We start from the raw sequence: 19,128 nt of genomic DNA, 5'->3' as shown, positions 1-19,128 counted from the left end.
TGGTACTTACCACCTACTTACCAGGAAATGTGCGGACCTGTATAATGAAGTGTTACCATATGAATCTATCAGTTAACAAGTATGTGCATGGGGATAGTGTGGCACACAGCGTGTCTCTTAGTGCATTATCCAGTCAGCAAGTTTTCTTTGGCAGAGATGTGGGCAAAATAAACAGCCAAGCTCGCGGCACCCATTTGATGGGGAATGACGCCACGTTCGCAGTCAAACCTGCAGCACCTGTAACGAATAACTCCCGAAACGGTCTGATGTGGCTTTCTTCAGAATTACATTTCATCCTCCAACCGGAGGAAACTGGTCAGCATCCAGTCGCATTGTTGAGCGAGCAGGTTGAGGTACAGGATGGAGGCTCTGGCTACACACTCGCCTCCCTCAGGTGTGAGTGGTGCTGCTGCTGCAGGCTGCATGGCTTCCAAAGCATCAACCATATGTTACCCGAAAGCAAATGGGTCCCCTGGTGCTGAAGCCACACACCATATACTGTACGGCCCTCAGCTGTTAGTTCTTACCTGGGCTGTCTGCTTTGATGCTGTCCAATGCCTCTGACTATGGCTTTATTGCTGGGTTTAGGCAATACAATATATGTCTCAGTATTTGTTTTTGTTCTTCATAAATACTAAGACTGGTCGACAAAATCAGATGTCACAATAAATAGCTCATAATTGATATGACGGCATGATTATTGGTACTTTCACAAAATATTAACACAATGAGATGTTTGATAAATATCATCAGTATAGTGGTTATAAAGAGGGTTAAGGTAAGTATTACAAGTAGAAGTAGAATAAGTTCAGAAAATGACATCAATTTACTGTAATGCAGCCTGTAAATCCAGAAAAAGACAACACTTACACTGATAACGATAAATTGTCCAGCCCTCACTTTGACTATAAAGGTACTGATGGCTCTAAAGTGTAAAGCCATGTCACTTCTCAGCCATCGTGTGGCACAAAGTAACTGTTATCATTTGGACCAGAATTGTGTCTGTTCTCAGCTATCATTCAGACAAAAACAGCACAAGAAACACGGCGCTGCCTCACTTTCATTTCTCTGACTTGCTGTCAGACAAAATGTGACCTCGTGACGCTCAAAGCAGTTTGTGGGAGCGATCAAGTGTGACTGCTCCGGCTAAGGAGTTAATCATTTGCTTTATTTTGCTCTCTCCCAAATGGCCTATGCAGAATACCAAAGCATCGAGCCTTGTACTCATAAAAGCGTGTTATTATGAATGCTGAATCCCAGAAATGCACATTAAACATTTAAATAACGGACATTGTTTTCCACTTATGAAATAAAAACAACATCAGAGGATATTTAAAGTGGCTGCACATCTCCCAACAGACTAACTCCTGTTTATGTTTAGGCCAGCGGACATCTTTTTTTTTTTTTTTCTTCTTCTTTAACACCCTTGTCTTCTAAATTAATTGCAAATTGCTGTGTGACACGAAGGCACTCAGTCATTCCCTGAAATTACTTGGGAAGCCATTTGGATGTAGATGACTTCACATTATTCACATTTTGTTTTAGTCCCTGGATTTTCTTTAATCGTTGACATTTATTCAAAGAAGTATTTTGTCTCGTGTGCTGATTTAAACTGGAATATTCCCAAAACCATGATTTGGTTTAAAGAATGCTTTATTTAGGTTACTTACATCATTGCTATGTAATTGAATTGTAACTGATGTTCCCTATACTCTCAGAATAGAGCAGAACATGTGAGGACAACAATAGAAAAAAGCCTTTGGAGATTAAGGTTTAATATTTGGTTTTATTCTATCTATAAACATTTGACACATTTCTCTTTAAGCTCTGCCTTTGGCAGCCTGGATTACACAAGTTATCTCTAAAACATTATCCTGCATTTGCGATGCGTGTTTATGGCAGATTCACTCACTGTGTCAAACTACCTCTGCCGGGGAGATTAAGGGTGTGTACAGGGGTTTACTGGAAGTCCTCAAACAAGCTGCTCAAACGGCTGAGGGCTATACCAAGATCCATTCAAGGATTACATCCTCATATCTCCCATCTTGAGTATTGAAAACCAGCGAGATGTTCAATGACTTGCAACAGCCATTTCACAGCCGAGGTGTTTGTCTGTCCATGTTCTCAACGATAAAGAATATCTCCCTGTTGGTTTGGGGCTGTAACCAGCAGACATAATGCGGAACAGCCTTAATAAAACAGGCTGGAGGTCCTGCAGAGGCTTTCTGGCGCTCGCCCGATATTGTGACTGAGTGAAAGACGAAACGTCTTCCATCCTGATAATTATTAAATGGCAAAAAAGACCTTTAATGCCATTTGCTCTGTGGCAGCCCTCACACTGCACAGTTAGGTCCTCTTCACTGGACTCTGTCTTTAATCCCTTCAGTCTTTTACAGGTATGAAACTCCAAGAGGAGGAGCAACCCATTGAGATTAAGGTGTTAGATTGAATCTAACAGTGATTAAATAACCAACCATTATATGACTGTAGCAAATTAATTTCCCCAGTGTCATGTCAGCCTGGCTTACACAGTGGATCTGTGGAGCCAACTGTGAGCTGCTGATATTAGCTGCCGTCGTAGCAGCTTTGGAAAAATAAAACAGCAAGCCCGGTGGCTGGCCTCCGTACAGAAGTCACATTAAAAACACAAACAAGAATTAAAAGACGCCAAACTTTGTGTGAGCATTCCCCGAAAAGACAGAACCACCCGACAAGAGAAACATTCATACGTGTTTCCATGTAAATCCCACATGAAAGAGCCTTTTCTGTGCATTCTGCTGTCTGCAGTCGTAAATATAACTGTCACTCAGCACGTCTGAGCGTGATGCGAGTATGGCAGCCGAGGCTATTAAGCCTGTGTCAAATAAAAGCGTGCTTAAGGCACTCCGAACTGGTCATATCTGGCATTTATATGGTGAGCAAATAGAATATCCAGCATGAATGTGAGCTTTTCTAAATGTAAAAATAGCTCAGCTTTTCCACACATATGATACCGGAGCGATAAATATCTTATAAATGATAGCAGCTCACATGGCAGGTGAACTATTTTTTTTTTCTCTCTCTCCCTCCCAGCAGACTGTCTGAATTGAGCAATCTCTGCCAGCTAAAGCACAATTTGGATTAGCAAAAGCCCCACTGATAGGTCAGCTTAGCCCGTAATGGAGCAGCTTAGGCCTTGTCTGCATGATTATAACATTCTTTGCAGCCTATTTCGATGCATCCAGATGTTACAGTACACACATCCCTGCCTCGCTTTTAAGCCCGATGCAAAATATAGATCACAGGGACACAAAATGATGCACATTAAAAATATCCCGGCGTATGAGACACAGTTTTGACAAGTTACCTAATTGGAGCTGTGCTGCAGTTCCCAAAAAAATGTCTAAATCATCTTCTGTGGCTGCAAAAGACTTCAACAGTCGTTTCTCATTTATTTGCCACGTTTAATTTATCGTAAAAGTTATTATCTCGGACATGCTTTCGCCGTTTCTTCTGTTCTGCGGGAATCAAAGCATCGCAGTGTCGGCTTTGTCAACACTTGAGCTGCTTTAAATACACTTTTCAGCTGTGACACGTCTGGCATGAAAAATCTCTCTCGCTTAATTGATATTTAGCAGTTCAGTCATTTTGTTCACACGTTGCTTTTAAATTGCCATAAATTCTTGATTACAAATATATTTTCCCTTGTTATTTATTTCCAACTGTTCACTTTGTGGCTGCGCTTTAAATTAGAGCTCCCTGTAGACTCCTCCAGCTGTTGTGATGAAACACAGTGATGCTAAAGTGAATTGTCCCTCAGCTCGCAGATACTGATGTGTGTGTGTGTGTGTGTGTGTGTGTGTGTGTGTGTGTGTGTGTGTGTGTGTGTGTGTGTGTGTGTGTGTGTGTGTGTGTTTAAACCTCAGTGCACTCACCTACACTGAGGATTCAAGGGTGTATTGTTAATAATAATACGTAGTGATTCTCAGCAGCTTTCTCAGCACAATCAATGAGCAGGTACAACAGGCCAAGACGGGGTTAAAGGTTTTAGCGGTTCATAAGTGGTGTTGTCAATGATGGAAATGAGTTGAAAAGGAGATTACCAGAAAAATCAATTGTTTTTTTTTTTTCTTGCAAATGACAGTGTGAATGCGCACCGCTGCGTGGTACAGTCATTGTCAAAGCGCAGTCTGGCTTGAGAAGTCTCCCGGCCTTTTTCTCATCATCGCATGTTTTATCTCCTAACTGAAGACGCTGTAAAGGTCCAGTGTGCAGGATTTAGCAGCGTAACAGTGTGGTTCAATGCAACTGAGAGAATGCACCTAGTGTCATCCTCCCTGTGGTGGCCAATAAAAACATTAAGAAATCAGACTCTCTTTAAAGCCAGCGTTTGGTTTGTCTGTTCTGGGCTACCGTAGAAACATGGCGGTGCAACATGGCGGTGCAACATGGCGGACTGAACGCTCATTCACAGGTAACAAAAACACAATGATTCTTAGTAATAGGTCATTCGACACTGTTGTTAACATAGTTTCAGTATTATATTCTGTTTCTACCCACAGATACGTACCTACCTCTCTTCATCGAAACAAAACAACTGACTCAGGCAGTGTGGAATCATGGGAGTTGTCTTCATTGAGCATGTCTTCTTGACTCGAGCAGAAATGTTCACAGACAGGTTAATGTTTCAATAACTTCCTGTCCGTTCTGCAGTTAGCGATCGCCTCCCTCCTCTCTACGCCAACGCAGAGCGGTAATCACCACAGGAGGATCCTGCAGACAGGACCGCCTCTTTAAGGAGTTCTCTGTCTTGATTGGATAAGGTGGGCAGGGACGCCAGAACATTTCTTTTCTCGTTTACGCATAAGCAGGTGGAGAAGAGACACGGGTTACTAACCAAACACCCTATAACAGAGATTACTGTTGGAATATAGAGATATTTAACACTTATTTGAACTCACAGCAGCTTTAATGTTACATTTAATCACATTGACATCTTCCCCCTTCACTATCTGACTCTCCCCTAGACGTCATAGTGACAGACGAGCAAATGAAACACAGTTGCCTTGTACAAAGTTACAGATTCCTCTGGGTTTGAACATTATTGGAAACATTTAGGATAATGTAAGTACACAACTCAACAAAATATAATTACATTCTAGTCTTTTTTCAGACATGTTAATGCAGAAGTGTTGCTTATATTTATCTTTGCCTATCGCTATTAAAGCAGAAGTTACCACAAAATGAAAATGTCTGCTATAAGGTATTTTCATCAATGCCTCCTCTTCACATTAGCAAATGAATCAACCAACTTTTTGTTTCCGAGTTCATTTATTACTAAAAAGTGCTTTAACAAACACATTATATTTACAAGCTGCAAACATTAAAGAGAAAGTTTATGAGCGGCTCACGCAGGCAGCAACACTTCTCCAGCGGATAGCTGCGGGGCAGCCCACAGCTTTATGAATGCACAACATCGAGGAAGCAATGAGATAAATATCGTGCTGCCGGATGCACAATGTACTTTTTTGGGACTCGGAACGCTGGGTTATCCTGCAGGAGCTAATCAGGATCATCTGTATCTTTCTCATTTCTTTGCAGTTTTTGAAACAAAGACTTTTGTTACAGTTGTTTTGTAAAAGGTGGGGGCCACGCTATCTGCCTGTGGTGTCTGATTTATGGAGGTTTTCCTCAGTTATGGTGCCATTATACATTAAGTGTGATCACCATTAGACCATATAAGGAATACATTTTATAGCGTGTCTGATGAAGGTCCCAATTTCTTTTTTCTGAGGGCGACATACTTCATTTTCAGAATGACTTTGGTATCAAACTGAATATCAATCTGATCAGTACGGCTCAGTAACTATTTTAGCTTCGACTTGTTATTTTCAAACCTCGGGAAGGAGGTTCATCACTGTCTGAGGCTTAAACGCTTGAATATTTAATGTTGTCTCAGATGAGTTTCATGTCAAACTAATTTAACAAAACACGACAAAAATAAAATAAACCAAATGATCAGATGATCCGTCGCGGTGTTTAGAAACATTCACTGATGCTGAATTCAAGAAGCTCCTGGGGATTTCTATAATTAGACGTAGATCTATATCTATGTTCCTGCCGATGTCAGATTCACCACGTTTCAGCTTTTCCTCATCTCTACCGAGGAGCCATTTCCATCCTTTTCTCTCCTCTTTGGCTACAGACCACATTAATATTTTACAGTGAGCACCGGGCTGGGCCAACCTGCCCAGATGACCTGCCACAGCAGCTGAAAAGAATTTAACTTGTGCCACGGAGTTTGATTGGTATTTAAGGTGCCTTTGCAGCACGCCGCACACCATTGTGCATGTAGTGTGTATTAAACAGCCGTCAGAGATCTTTTGGTAAAGAATAAATCCCTCATGCAAAATGTAATAGATGTATCCCCACCCTCCCTCCCCTCTTTTGTCTGTCTTGGAGGTTTTCCAAATGCAAAGACCAAACACATTTCCCAAGCATGCATATCCCTGGTAGTCTAGAGCTATATTTAAATTACCTGGAGCTTCAATAATATTTAAACGGATTAGCACATACCTGCAGTGCTCAGTGAGGATATTAGCAGGAATAACAGTCTGAAAATTTACTGACAGTTTCAACATGCTGTACACTGACATCACACCGTGTTCAACATGAAGTACGGGATCATAAATATGATGGCGGATCGTCTGAAATCACACACACCAGCAGGTTTCTACTGGAACAGAGACAAGAAGGAAGTCATCTCCGCTTGTCACATTTAGTTGCTGACCAGTTGCAACTGTAAATTGCTGAGCAAACATTTAGCTTTTATTAAATAGCGGGATCAATACGCGTTCCCACCGATATTCCTCTGTCAGTGTGCTGCTGCACACGCGGCCATTACAGCGAGGGGTCAAACAGGAGTCACGAGGCGTTTTGCAGCGCTCCTGGTGATGGAGGCGATACTGCAGCGGACATTCAGAGGGATTTCAATTCAATTACATTTTCATTCAGTTATTACTCCACTACTGTTCTTCATTAAATCAGCCCAATGATTCAATTTAGAAATTCAATTTAAAAATAATTATAATAGAAAGAATGGAACATCTTGGCATCGGAAAAGAGCAGGAAGAGACGCGGCAGATATGAGCCTGTAGTGTTAATTATCCTAATGGATGCATAACAACGTGGTAACACACACGTCATTAAATAATCTGCCAAGTTTTATTTTATTTGTGTTTCTTTGCCAGACAAGTTCTTCACATAGTCTGCAGCATCTGATCCAAACGGACGTGACCTTTTTGTTACTGCCCAGGGGCGCCCCCAGAATTTTGTCATAGGGGGGCCAGAGGGGGCCACTGAAAATCTTGGGGTGGCCACCAATCCAAAGCGACTGGCTGGCTATACATTTCTTATTTTCATCTTATTTTCACTATTGATTAACAGGTTATAAATACACTTGTGAGTGGGGTGGCCAACAATTGTTTTGGTCCCGCTGGCCCCCCCTTTGGGAGTGCCACTGTCACTGCCCCAGGAACAAAGAGTGTTACAGTCCATAGTCCACTGAGGTATTTTAAAACGAAAACTGCATTCAGACAGACACTCCTGAATAATAATGTATTCCATATTAGTGGGAATCCGAACTTATTCTTTGTCATCTTCATTTTCTTTTCTGATTTTCATTCATTACAAAAGAACGAGACACACACCATTTATCCCTGTGAAATTCCCGCTGAGCTTGGAAATTGCCTGTGATAGAGAGCAAAACGCAGCAAAAACTCTTCATTTTCTATTTTTTAACAATCAAATTTGATTCATTGGTTTTGTTAAACATGATAAATCTCTTTGGAAAATCTTGGCTTTGACTCTCAGACTAAAAGGCTGGCCTTTTGCAAAGTCACCATGTGTTGCTTTCGCGACAGTCGTCTTGCATTAGAATAAAAACAGCTTATTACCAAATGATTTGCGCTGATTTTTCAAGTTCAGTGTGCAGTTTGAGGAAAGTGGTTTGCTCTGTGTGGAGCCTTGTTTTGCCAACAGACGATGGAGGTTCATGCTTTTCCACGCACTGTACAACACTGTTTGGCTTCTGATGGCAGCATTGAGACAAACTTGAGTCGACAGCAAACTGAGGATGAACTAGACTTGAACTCCCTGTTATCGTTTTGGTAATAAACTCCCCCAAAGCATCTTGTGTTATCCACAACTGGCTGTGGACCATTTTACAGCTTTTTGGTATAGTTTTATATTCCTGTCACATATAGTGGAAATTCACAGGGATGGTGTGTTTGCAGGAGCTTGCGGCTACATTTTACATTGTTAATTTGTACGTATTTCTCTTAACACAGCTTTAAATATTGTTAGTATGCTAACAAACCTATTCAAGGAACAAATACCCTGATATGAAGGGCTAAAGGTTGATAACATATGTCGACCCAGCAGTAGCATTCCTGTTCTCTGTGCAGACAGAGGCTGACGCTGACATTTCCCAATAGTTTTATGACACACATTACCAATTTTTTCGCGATATGACAAATGGCAAAAGCACATAGCACATTTACCGGCCGTAATTTTGCCCTGATATTCATCCTGACATTTTGTGAGTTACCTTAAATTTCTACAAAGGGAGAAATTCTCTGAATCAAGTTTCTGTCCGTATTACTGGATATATGCACTAATGTCTCGCACGGAGAGTGGAAAGAGTTTGTGCAGCCTCCTCCTCTGTGGTGTCACACTGACCTACAGCTTCATAATGAATTGGAAAAAATGGAGGAAAAAGTGACTGTGATAGGTAATTTTCTGGAAAGGTTCATGTTCAGGTGTTTAACTGATAGTGCTGCCAGAAAATAACCTCGTGGATATAAGAAAAAGACAGTCAGCTTCTTTTTCCTGTAAGATTTCTGTCCAAGAAAATCAACATACCCCGAGGCAACGCAGAGGAAGAGGCAGGTACTGTTACAGCTCATATGCAAAGTAAACAATTGTTGCACTCTGTTGCAGAGAATGAAATCAGACACAGATGCTGCTTAATTTGGTGTCTTTAATGACCGGTTTTATTCCATTTGTTTCTGATGATGGTTTCAGCCATATGGCTTTGCTCTGATGGAAAACAGTTTATATCTTCTGTAGCCTCTTGTTTATCCACACAGTAATTGATGCCCTTCAATCTTGTCATCTTGTCAGATGCTGTATCACTGCAGGCTTGGTGCACAGTGTGTCCTTGCAAATGAAAAAAATGCCAGATGCCAGAAAAATGCTCTCATTTTGGAGATTACATCTGATCATTTTAAAAAATACTGTCTGACTTCAGCTGCTTCATATGACCTCTTGAAAGCTTTATCGTGAATATGTCATGTCACGAATGAGCGTGAATGACCGCTGACGGAGTTGCTCCATGTGTTGTGGTCGGACGGTGCCGAGTTTTGTCTGTGACCAACTTCAGTGAGATCCCGAAGTGTCGGCCATTTTTCTCAGGCAAGGAAATCTATCATGTTCAGACTGTCATGTTAATTGGTTCTGCTTAACTGAGCCAGATCTGCAACATTACCAGGATGTAAATTTTAGCCTTTGACTCTGACGTATTCAGGTGTGACTTCCAATTACAGCTAGCAGTTTTTGTGCTTCACTTTGAGCTAATGCACATCCTGAGAGTGTTTTAGCTCCATGTGGGAACTCTATACACAAAGGCATCCAGTCACATGTGGACACGCGTCATTCACATGTGGAAATATGATTTTACATGTGGCAATTTCATTCACATGTGACAATTGGCAATCAAATGTGAAAATGTGAAATTCACATGTGGCGGAGCAAAGTTCAAGTGTCATTTTTTTACAAATGTGGAAATTTTAACCCTCATGCGTAAAAGAAGCCGATACCATACGGATACGCATGTGAAAATGTCAATTTCGCATGACGAATTTTCACTCACATGTGAAAGTAGCCAAATTACATGTGAAAATGTGGAATTAACATGTGACGAAGCAAAGTTCACATGATTCATTGTGCCGTGTTTTGTGTCCACATGTTGAAACTCGAATCCACATGTGAAAAGAAGAAAATCACGTATGAATGAATGTAGCACACATGTGAAAATCATAATTTCACATGCGGACAATTTAATTCAAAAATGCCAATTACGTGTTCAAATGTGGCATCATTTTCTCTTCACATGTGAAAATATTCACAATTGTGATTTTCCATTTTTGCCAGATGCAAGGAATGCTCTTATTTTGAAAATAACATTTGATCATGTAATAATTGCTGATTGACCCCTAACCCTAACCATGCATAATCATATTTTGTTCAATATACTGTAGACTAAAGTTGAACCTTTAGCTCACAGCAGACATGATATTTAGCTTCACAGGGGTTTGCCTGTGGACTGCCATGTCATGTATGTACTTTCTGTTTCTGCTCTGAGTCAACAGCTGACACTAACATCGTTGAGGGCTCATTCTTTCGATGATGTGTTCGCTGCAGCTTCGTGGCGGGGACCGGCACATCACGACTGCTGCTTGTGTTTGTTGTGGCAACATCAATGACAGAATATTGAGGGCAATTGTGATCAAATTGAATGAGTGTGGCCTGAAGTGCTCTCATCAGCTCATCCAAAGGCAAATAAACAAACAAGAAAAGAACAATAAGAGAATAAAATCATCTTTCAGAGGAGTGGCAGACCGCTGTTGTTTTATATTGAATCGCAGATGAGCCATTATGTAAGACTTTTATTTTGGGTTTTAAGGTCTGTACTATATATTTATTTCCAGGTTTGTGAAGAGAAATCAGTGCCTTTTTATAGCCAGTAAAGTTAAAACGAGACACTGAAGTTGAAAAAAGCAATATCCTCCTTTGAGTCTCTGATTTGAGATAAGATTGCCTCCATATTCTCCCCGGACTTTAAACCGGTTAAAAATAGACTAATTTCCCGGCTTATATGCACTGTTGTGGACTAATGATGCAGGATTCCAAACATCCTCATAGTTTCCCTCATCGCCACGCTTTATTTCATGATGTTTTATGTCCAAAGGGCATCTGAACACAGCTTCAGATCTCAGCGCCGCAGTCTGGCGATGTGGGGAGAGAAGTACCTGGCTCGCCCACTGTTGGAAGTGGGATGGTCTTCAGGGGATCGCGGGAAGAGAGCGGGGAATAAGGTTTTGATCAGGACCAGCTGTCACTTCTGTCCTCAACTATTCCGTTGAAGCCCACAGTCCTGCAGAAGTACACGCAATAATGGGCTGATTTAAAGTGAGGAGGCTGTGTTATGTTTTAATTAGTCTCACTGTGTTGTACCTTTTGCATTCAACAGACGTGATTTACCTGTCACCGAAACTAAATGTACTCAGCAGAGACCAAAAATAATAATGTTGATTTCTGACATTATTTATGACAGGGTGGAATAAAACCCTTCATCAGGCTCAGACATGTTGTATTTTACTGATGACAGATCTGTAGGTTAGTGTGAGTAGGTGGGACGACTCTGAGATGTGAAGTCAGTGATCGACAAAGGTACAAGACACCTGTAGGTACACAGAGGGACAGCAGTGATGAGCACATGTGATGGAAAGGACATGTAAGTTAAAAGCGTCCTCAACAGACAAACAAGATCTGTACAGCATAGTTTTGCTAAAGGTTGCTGGTCCACAGGGCTAAATAGAAGTCTCGACCCGGAAACAACAACACGTGCCCACTGTCGATAAACCTTGTTACTACCCGATCTGAGCCGCCCAGCATGCATCACTGGGTTGGCCATTTCAGACAGTTAGGTATGGCAACACCACTTGGACAAACCACACACAGAACCACAGTAAAACGGACATCAGTATGATTATATACATATGGAAAAACTGTGATTGCTGTTGTGGACAAAATATCAGAAACACCTCAGCATGATGCAACAGAACTCTCCTCAGTACCTGAACACTGATCCATCTGGACCGGTTTCAACAAAAACTGAACAACCGGGCTGCACCAGTTTCAGCTGTACAGTATGTGTGTCTAATAAACTGGCAGCAGAAAGTATTTTGCCATTTAGTTTAGAGGACTTTGGAGGAAATAGTGGATAAATAATTCAGCAGGAAGCACGGAAAGCAAAGAAATGGACTGACTGGTTTGGGAATAAATGTGTGATGAATGTGAAGTAAACTAATTGGAGAAGTCTGAGTGAGAAGTGTCAGGGTGAGGTGGCCTTTATGGATGGATTTCCGCTAGAGCTTCGTTACAGGTGCGACGTATAAACATGAGATCGTGAGGACAGAAGTGCTGCTGCAGCGTCGCCTTTAAAGTTACACATTACACATTAGTTACACATCAGAAAAAGTCCAAAAAAACCACAATTTAATGGAGAATGAGTCTGTGTATGTTACATAATTAGATCCGGTATAGCATCAAAGCAAAGCGCTCGGTGTGCTCGGTTGTGGAGGTCAGACTCCAGGTTGAGAAAAACAAAAACAAAAGAAACCCTCCACCATTACTGAGCCTGATCTGATCACGGAGAATGGCAGCATCCTCTCTATTTGTTTTCCTCCTGAAAGTTGCACCTTAACCGTGACAAAACAATACCTCCCACTCCATAACAGACCCGCTAAGACCCTTTGCTGTGGCCTGTGGGCTTGTTTTCTATGTGTGCCAAACATGTACGCATCCACTTGTTGAGGGCAGAGTGAGGAATGACTCATTTGACCAAAGGTTTTTTGTTTTTTTTTCCTCGCTCTCTTTCTCTCCTATTCTCAGTAAACCAGTGCGTTTGTTCTTTGTGCTGCTGTAATCACAAACATGTCACTCGGGGTGTAATAATGGGATTATTCATTGCAAACTGACCGCAGTATCTCTCACTTCAAATGTCCTGACTGACTGTTGTTGATGAATAGCCGCTCACACCCTCGATTGATATTTGCGATCGGACTCAGAGTTGCGCCGCCGTACAATTACCTTTTGTTTCACTTTTTCTATTGTCTGTCTGCACTGACAGTTGAGGCCAGAAAATGCCTCACACTTAAAATAAATCAACAACCCCATCTCCAGAATAAATATTGGCAATGTACCGATCTGCAGACCGTGAATGTGTTGACACTTGACGTCTTTATGTTGCGACTTTACATTTATTTGTGTTTTTGGTATACAGGAAGCCCTTGGATGGTTCCATTTTCATTCCTTAAGAGAACTTTCTGATAGAAAGTATTGGATTTATCACAGGAGACAGAATAATATGAGTCGACATCAAATTATATTATTAATAACTTAGTAATAGACACTTGTAAAACACATTATGTTTATGTAGAAGTTCTCCTTAACTTTAATAATTCGTTAAACACATAACGTTTACTATAATTCTGAAATACTGAATGTTGAAACGCAGTCTCGAACAGCGGTCTCTGGCTTGGCAGCTGTCTCGGCTAGCTTAAATGCTACCACCGGCCGCTCCAGCTCTTAACATGAAACGCGGCGGCCCATGTACACACATGTGATGTGAACATAGCCCATATTGTAGAAATGTCAGTATGCTACGTGTGACACATACATATTTGAACATATTCTTGGTTTGCCGATAGATAAACTGACATTTTATTCTGGTGACTTGGCTCAAAATAAAATATGCTCCTTCCTACACCTTCCTCACAGGATTAGTCTGGTGGCCTATTATGACAGAAAACCCCCCAAAATTGACATTTAAATTACTTTCTTTTCATTCTATATTTCTACCCCGGTATAATCATATTCTTTTTTTAGGTATTATTTTGAGGATTACAGTAGTCCGCCCACATCGTCGCCGCCGTCTCCAGAATGTGCTTCCCGAGGACTCGGGAGCTTATTATGAGTGGACTCCTTTAGAATAATTGATTGTATTTGACATGACATGGAGGAAGCTCGGTGGATTGATACTCCGCAGCGGGGCCGTGATCAATCCAAATGAGAGTGTGTGGGAGCTTTTATTCCTCTGCCAGACTTTATTAGGAACAACTTAGCTTCTCCGGAGAAAGCGCTTTTCCTCCAGAAACAGCTTGGAACTATTAGTAACTGGGAATGTAAATTAGCGCGATCCCTCACCTCATCACGCCTCAAAATATTCCCCGTGCACTAATTTGACAGAACGTAATGAAACGCTTGGGCATGTTCCAGAGCGCCTCCGCGGTGGGCGTTTAGGCATGAAGAGTTGTGATTATCTGCGAAGATTACTTTGTGTCTTAACAACACAACGCTTTTGATGTGATTCTGTATACTGCGCGTACTGAATGATGAGGCGTCTGGACAAGCTCCGGAGCTGGAATTTCATGTGGAGTGGGTGTGAAATGGATTTTCCTCCCTAAGTTACAGAACACGACCTCAATAAAACTGGAGAAATGTTCGTTTTGAAATGTTGATTTTCTGCTTTATCATTTATTCGCCTGACTTTGATAATGCTTTAGCGACATTTAGCGGATCTGCTTGCGAGGGGATTCTGTCAGCATTTTTCCGAATTACAGAACAGTAATGAGGCTGCGTTCAGACGTTTTTTCTGGGGACGTTTAATGGGCCTCAACTAGTTTCTGCTCAATGAAGTATCACAGAGTCACATTCTGCTCGAGCTGCTATTAATCCGTCTGTATTATTTACACTCTCATTGGAACAAAGGTAACACTCCTGCAGGCACGCTGAAACTTTCCTCTCGTAGCAGGAATCATTCAAAGTTATTCCGTGCTCCGAGTGCGAGGCGCGCTTCTGCTTTTCTTTTGTGGACATGTGCTGAAAAAAGCGAGGAAATAAGTGAATGTTATGTGGTATGTCCTCGGTGTGAGGAAGTAAACAGCAGATGGTTGGCAGGGCCTCTTTAGCGCTATGGATTTTATTTACCTACCCACCTGAATGACCTGCACTGAGCTATGCAGCTGATGTGGAGAGAGAAAGACAGAAAGAAAGAAAGAAAGAAAGCGAGAGTTAACAGTTTGCTCTTGTTTACTCTGGTTCCACTAGATTGCAAGGCCAGAGGAGTCATTTGCCATGCACAGAGAAATTAGCTTGTTTATCAGCATTTTGATTTCCGTCCCGCCTCGCCGTCCCGCTGACATTTTAGACGTAGGCTACATGATCCATGACTGATTCCCAATCACAACGGAGCGGCGGTAACACAGTAAAGTATTTGGCTTGTGCAGTTTTCATTGTTTTATAATTAAATGTATGATGATTAGCGATGAGCCCGATGAGGACAATAGCCTGTTATGTGCACACCTTCAAAAAGGTAACCTTGGACGCCGCACATCTGTCCTGTCAATTGGACATGCTCCAAAGATGCACAGCACATTACCGGTGAGACACCGGAGCTCGTGTCTATACAGTAGGATGCCGGATGTTTCAAGGTGATTTTTTTGTGGTATATCCGAGCCGCCGTACGTGGTTGATGCCGCACCCTCAGACCACCTACCGCACTTTGGAGTTGAGTTAAATGGCAGGCAGCGCTGAAGTCCTTGAAAGGTTACAAAAATCTTTAGCCATTCATTACTGTAAGGGAGGAAGTGTGGAAAAGTGATGGAAAATAATGAAAACTAATACTCTGTCTCGTCACCATGCTATCTGAAGATATGTTTAATATCCCATTACAGGCCCAGAAGTAACCACAGTTCTATACTGTCAAGAGACAAACATAATCCGGAGGGAAATTACCCATCAGGAAGGCAATACTGTTACTGAGATGCAATTACCAGGCCACTTGTGAGACTTTCAGCCCAGTATCCATGGGTGCATGTGTGTGTGAGGCTGGTCGATATGTGCATAACAGCTCTTATGTTTTGCAGAGTAAATTGGATTCTTTGCAGGAGAACAGTTAATTTAGAATATGTCCAAGATGCAAATGATTGATGTGACTATATCGTTACAACTGTAGGTTTGGGGGGTGCAGGGCAGCCTAATGGAAAAAAAAAAAAAAATCTTGCAGGGAGGAGGAAATGGCTTTTATCCCAGAATGTATGGAGAATCCGTCTGCACTAACTCCCCCAGTCTCCGGTTGGAATCGTTTGGGTTTTGGGTCGGGCTGTTTATACATTAATTTCCAAGTAAATATTGCTTAATTTGGGGAGGCAAAAACAGCGTGCATGCTCGGATTCTGCCTCATATTGTGGGGCTGCTGTGCTCGTATTTGTTAGCAGTTAAATAAACGGCGTGTCTCACAGAGGATTTAATGTACCAATTTAGCACTGAATCACATAGCCTACAAACAAAGAAAACAGCACGGATTGGAGTGAACATCAGTGTAAACATTTGATAAGGATTTGCTTGAGGCGAATGCTATGCTTTATTATTGATACAAAAATAGCAACCGTAGAAACAAGACTCGCTCCTGTGCTCCTATGATGTACTTGCCTCGGCACTGTCACATCCCACAACTCATTCTCACACACCAAGTTGAACATAATATTCATGGCAGTGGCAAATGGCTTCCCGCTATTCTCGGGATAAATTTCTCAAGTCGGGGACGTTTCTATTGTACTACAAATTATCACCTTGAATCTCATAATTAATCACCGCTGCCTTCAATGAACGGCCCCCTAACCTTAAACATACAGAGAGGAGAAGAAAAGAGCTGCCCGCGCCCGTCGCATTGGAAGTGCATGTGCCTCAGAAATAAAACTGCCTGCACAGAGTGTGAGCCTTGCATGCATAATAAATGTATGACAAAACAATACCCCAGGCACCCCAGTATTAATGATATGCAGCGAACTCATTATTAAAGTTCCAAAACAGCTCCTGGAGTAACACAGATGGAGTCAATTAAGCAATGAGCATACTCGCTTGCCTGCCGTTTCATCTCCTTTCTTTTATCTCTCGCATATTACTCCATGGATGTAATTAGCTGTATGTTTCTCCTCGCAACATAATGTCCAGTGATAATAACAGTTACTTTCACTTGTAATTTCAAATAATGTACTGCTTAATAAATGTACCAAATTTGCTTGCACCGCGTCCTTGGGTATTTCATTTGCACTGCGAGAGGTGTTGAGGATAATACCGAGCTAAGCCGCTTGTTTTTTTTCTCCCCTCCTGTTTGTGTTCCCAGAGACCTGATGCCTTCGACGCTGGAGGGGCAGATCACCATGGAGAAGACGCCCAGCTACTTTGTGACTAACCATGCCCCGAAGCGCATCCACTCCATGGCCAGGGACATCAAGCTTATTATTGTGGTGCGTAATCCTGTCACCAGAGCCATCTCAGACTACACACAGACTTTATCCAAGAAACCTGAGATCCCCACCTTTGAGGTTCTGGCTTTTAAGAACCGGACGCTGGGGCTCATAGACGCCTCGTGGAGCGCGTTGCGTATCGGAATATATGCGCTCCACCTGGAGAGCTGGATGCAGTATTTCCCCCTTTCTCAAATGCACTTTGTCAGCGGGGAGAGGCTCATCGTGGATCCCGCGGGCGAGATGGCCAAAGTGCAGGACTTCTTGGGGCTCAAACGGATCGTCACAGACAAACACTTTTACTTCAACAAAACTAAAGGATTTCCGTGTCTGAAGAAGCCCGAGGACAGCAGCACTCCCAGGTGCCTCGGCAAGTCTAAAGGGAGAACTCACCCTAAAATAGACCCGGACGTGATTCGGCGGCTGCACAAGTTCTACAAACCCTTTAACATGATGTTCTACCAAATGACCGGCCAGAACTTTGAATGGGAGCTGGAGGAGGACAGTGTAACTCGTAGCTCTCAGGACTAGTAAGACTGCGGCATGGCACGGCGCAGCCACACCACCAGCCTTCTCAATGAAACTACTATTGTCTCCGCTTCGTCTTCAGAGAGAGTGCTTGAGCACGCCAATCAATCATGGCTGTCTTTGCAGTGTCTGTATCCATTAGCAAGAGTTTACTGACATGCTTTTTCTCTCCCTTCAATACTAATGTTGTTGATGATGGCAAATCATTATTGTATATACTAAACATAAAATATATTTATATTTGTGAAAAGGAGATGATTTATTCATTTTGTTTTTAAAGCATAGAGCTGATATAAAATCATGTTGACTATGGCAATGCATGCGATGAGTTAAGTGTCCTTACCTCATGAGCCCTAAGGGTAAACTCTGCCTGTTTCTTCTCCCTTTACTTTCCTGCCGTTTGTTGCCCTCACTCCCACTCACCAGCATCCAGAACAAAAAGATATTCTATTTCAATGGCTGAGGCCATGCAGTGCTCTGTATTATGTCTTTTCACACTGTCCTGCTGCTTTAGAAGAAAGACAAAAAGAGAAAATGAACTGATAGACATGCAGTATAGTAGAGTAATCCTTTGACATGTGCTCATCCTTTCAGTTGTCCATATTCTGAGTGGAGACAATCCTTTTTTTTTTTTTTTGTCAGTCTAAGTTTACCAAAGTGTTCATTTACTCAGTGTCAGTATTCTAGTTGCTCTGCACTCATTAATTGCACACGCATTCAATAAGAGAGCTGATGTACAGTGGCCATCATTCAATAATTGGATTGTTTCACTGCATAGTTGAACATTAGCATACTGATGACCAGACACTCAGATGTGGTGCAGTATCAGTGGTTTTGGCGTAATTTGACTAATGAATCCGTGTAGTACAAATATCAGAGGTGAGCCGTGGATCAAACTGTTCTGCATCTTGACAAAAAAAAACATTTCCTGTCGCCAAAACGCACCCAAAACTATATCAGTTAACTCTTGCAGAGCACGCCTGTTTGTTTCTTTTCTTCCTCGTGACCCTCCTCTTGTCACAGTAATACATGTCAATGAGGGTGAAGAACAACAGCGGAAGGACCGGAGCAGAAGTTTGTTAACAAACATCTGCTGCGGCGCGGTCTTCTGTCGTTGGAGATTAATGGCGTGTTAAATAAACCGCTGCCGCTGGAACAATGTCAATGTCAGAGAGAATTTGCTGTCAAGGAAAGGCTACATACATGCCCAGGTAAATTACCAAGCCATTACTGTGTGTGCTGAACTTGAATGTGATGATGTGTGCCAGGGAAATGTGCTGTAACCAGAGGTTTACTACCAAACACTTGTGATCAGCGGGACTAACCGGGCGGATGCTTGTGTTGAACATAACAGGGTTTTTGCTGTGAAATGCTCCTTTACATGACCCATCATCTTTTCTCCCATTATTTTATTTTTTATTTTGCATAACTCGCTGTGCGTCTGTCTGTTGTCTCTGGACTTTTCATC

At 42.0% G+C, this 19,128-nt stretch overlaps 1 protein-coding gene across 1 annotated transcript in view; it reads left to right on the top strand.

Annotated features, from left to right (window-relative positions):
• The window catches only part of hs3st4 (heparan sulfate (glucosamine) 3-O-sulfotransferase 4), an 81,686-nt gene extending 63,773 nt beyond the window's left edge, over positions 1-17,913 (top strand). Inside the window, exon 2 of the mRNA XM_084372636.1 lies at positions 17,009-17,913. Coding sequence (XP_084228762.1) covers positions 17,009-17,663 — 655 coding nt within the window. The 3' untranslated portion in view covers positions 17,664-17,913. The remainder of the gene's footprint in view (positions 1-17,008) is intronic.
• The last annotated feature ends 1,215 nt before the right edge of the window (positions 17,914-19,128 follow it).

This window comes from Pagrus pagrus (assembly GCF_965226575.1).
Source record: "Pagrus pagrus genome assembly, chromosome: 13".
In the NCBI taxonomy this organism is placed as follows: Eukaryota; Metazoa; Chordata; class Actinopteri; order Spariformes; family Sparidae; genus Pagrus; species Pagrus pagrus.
This window is presented reverse-complemented; position numbering and strand designations above follow the sequence as displayed.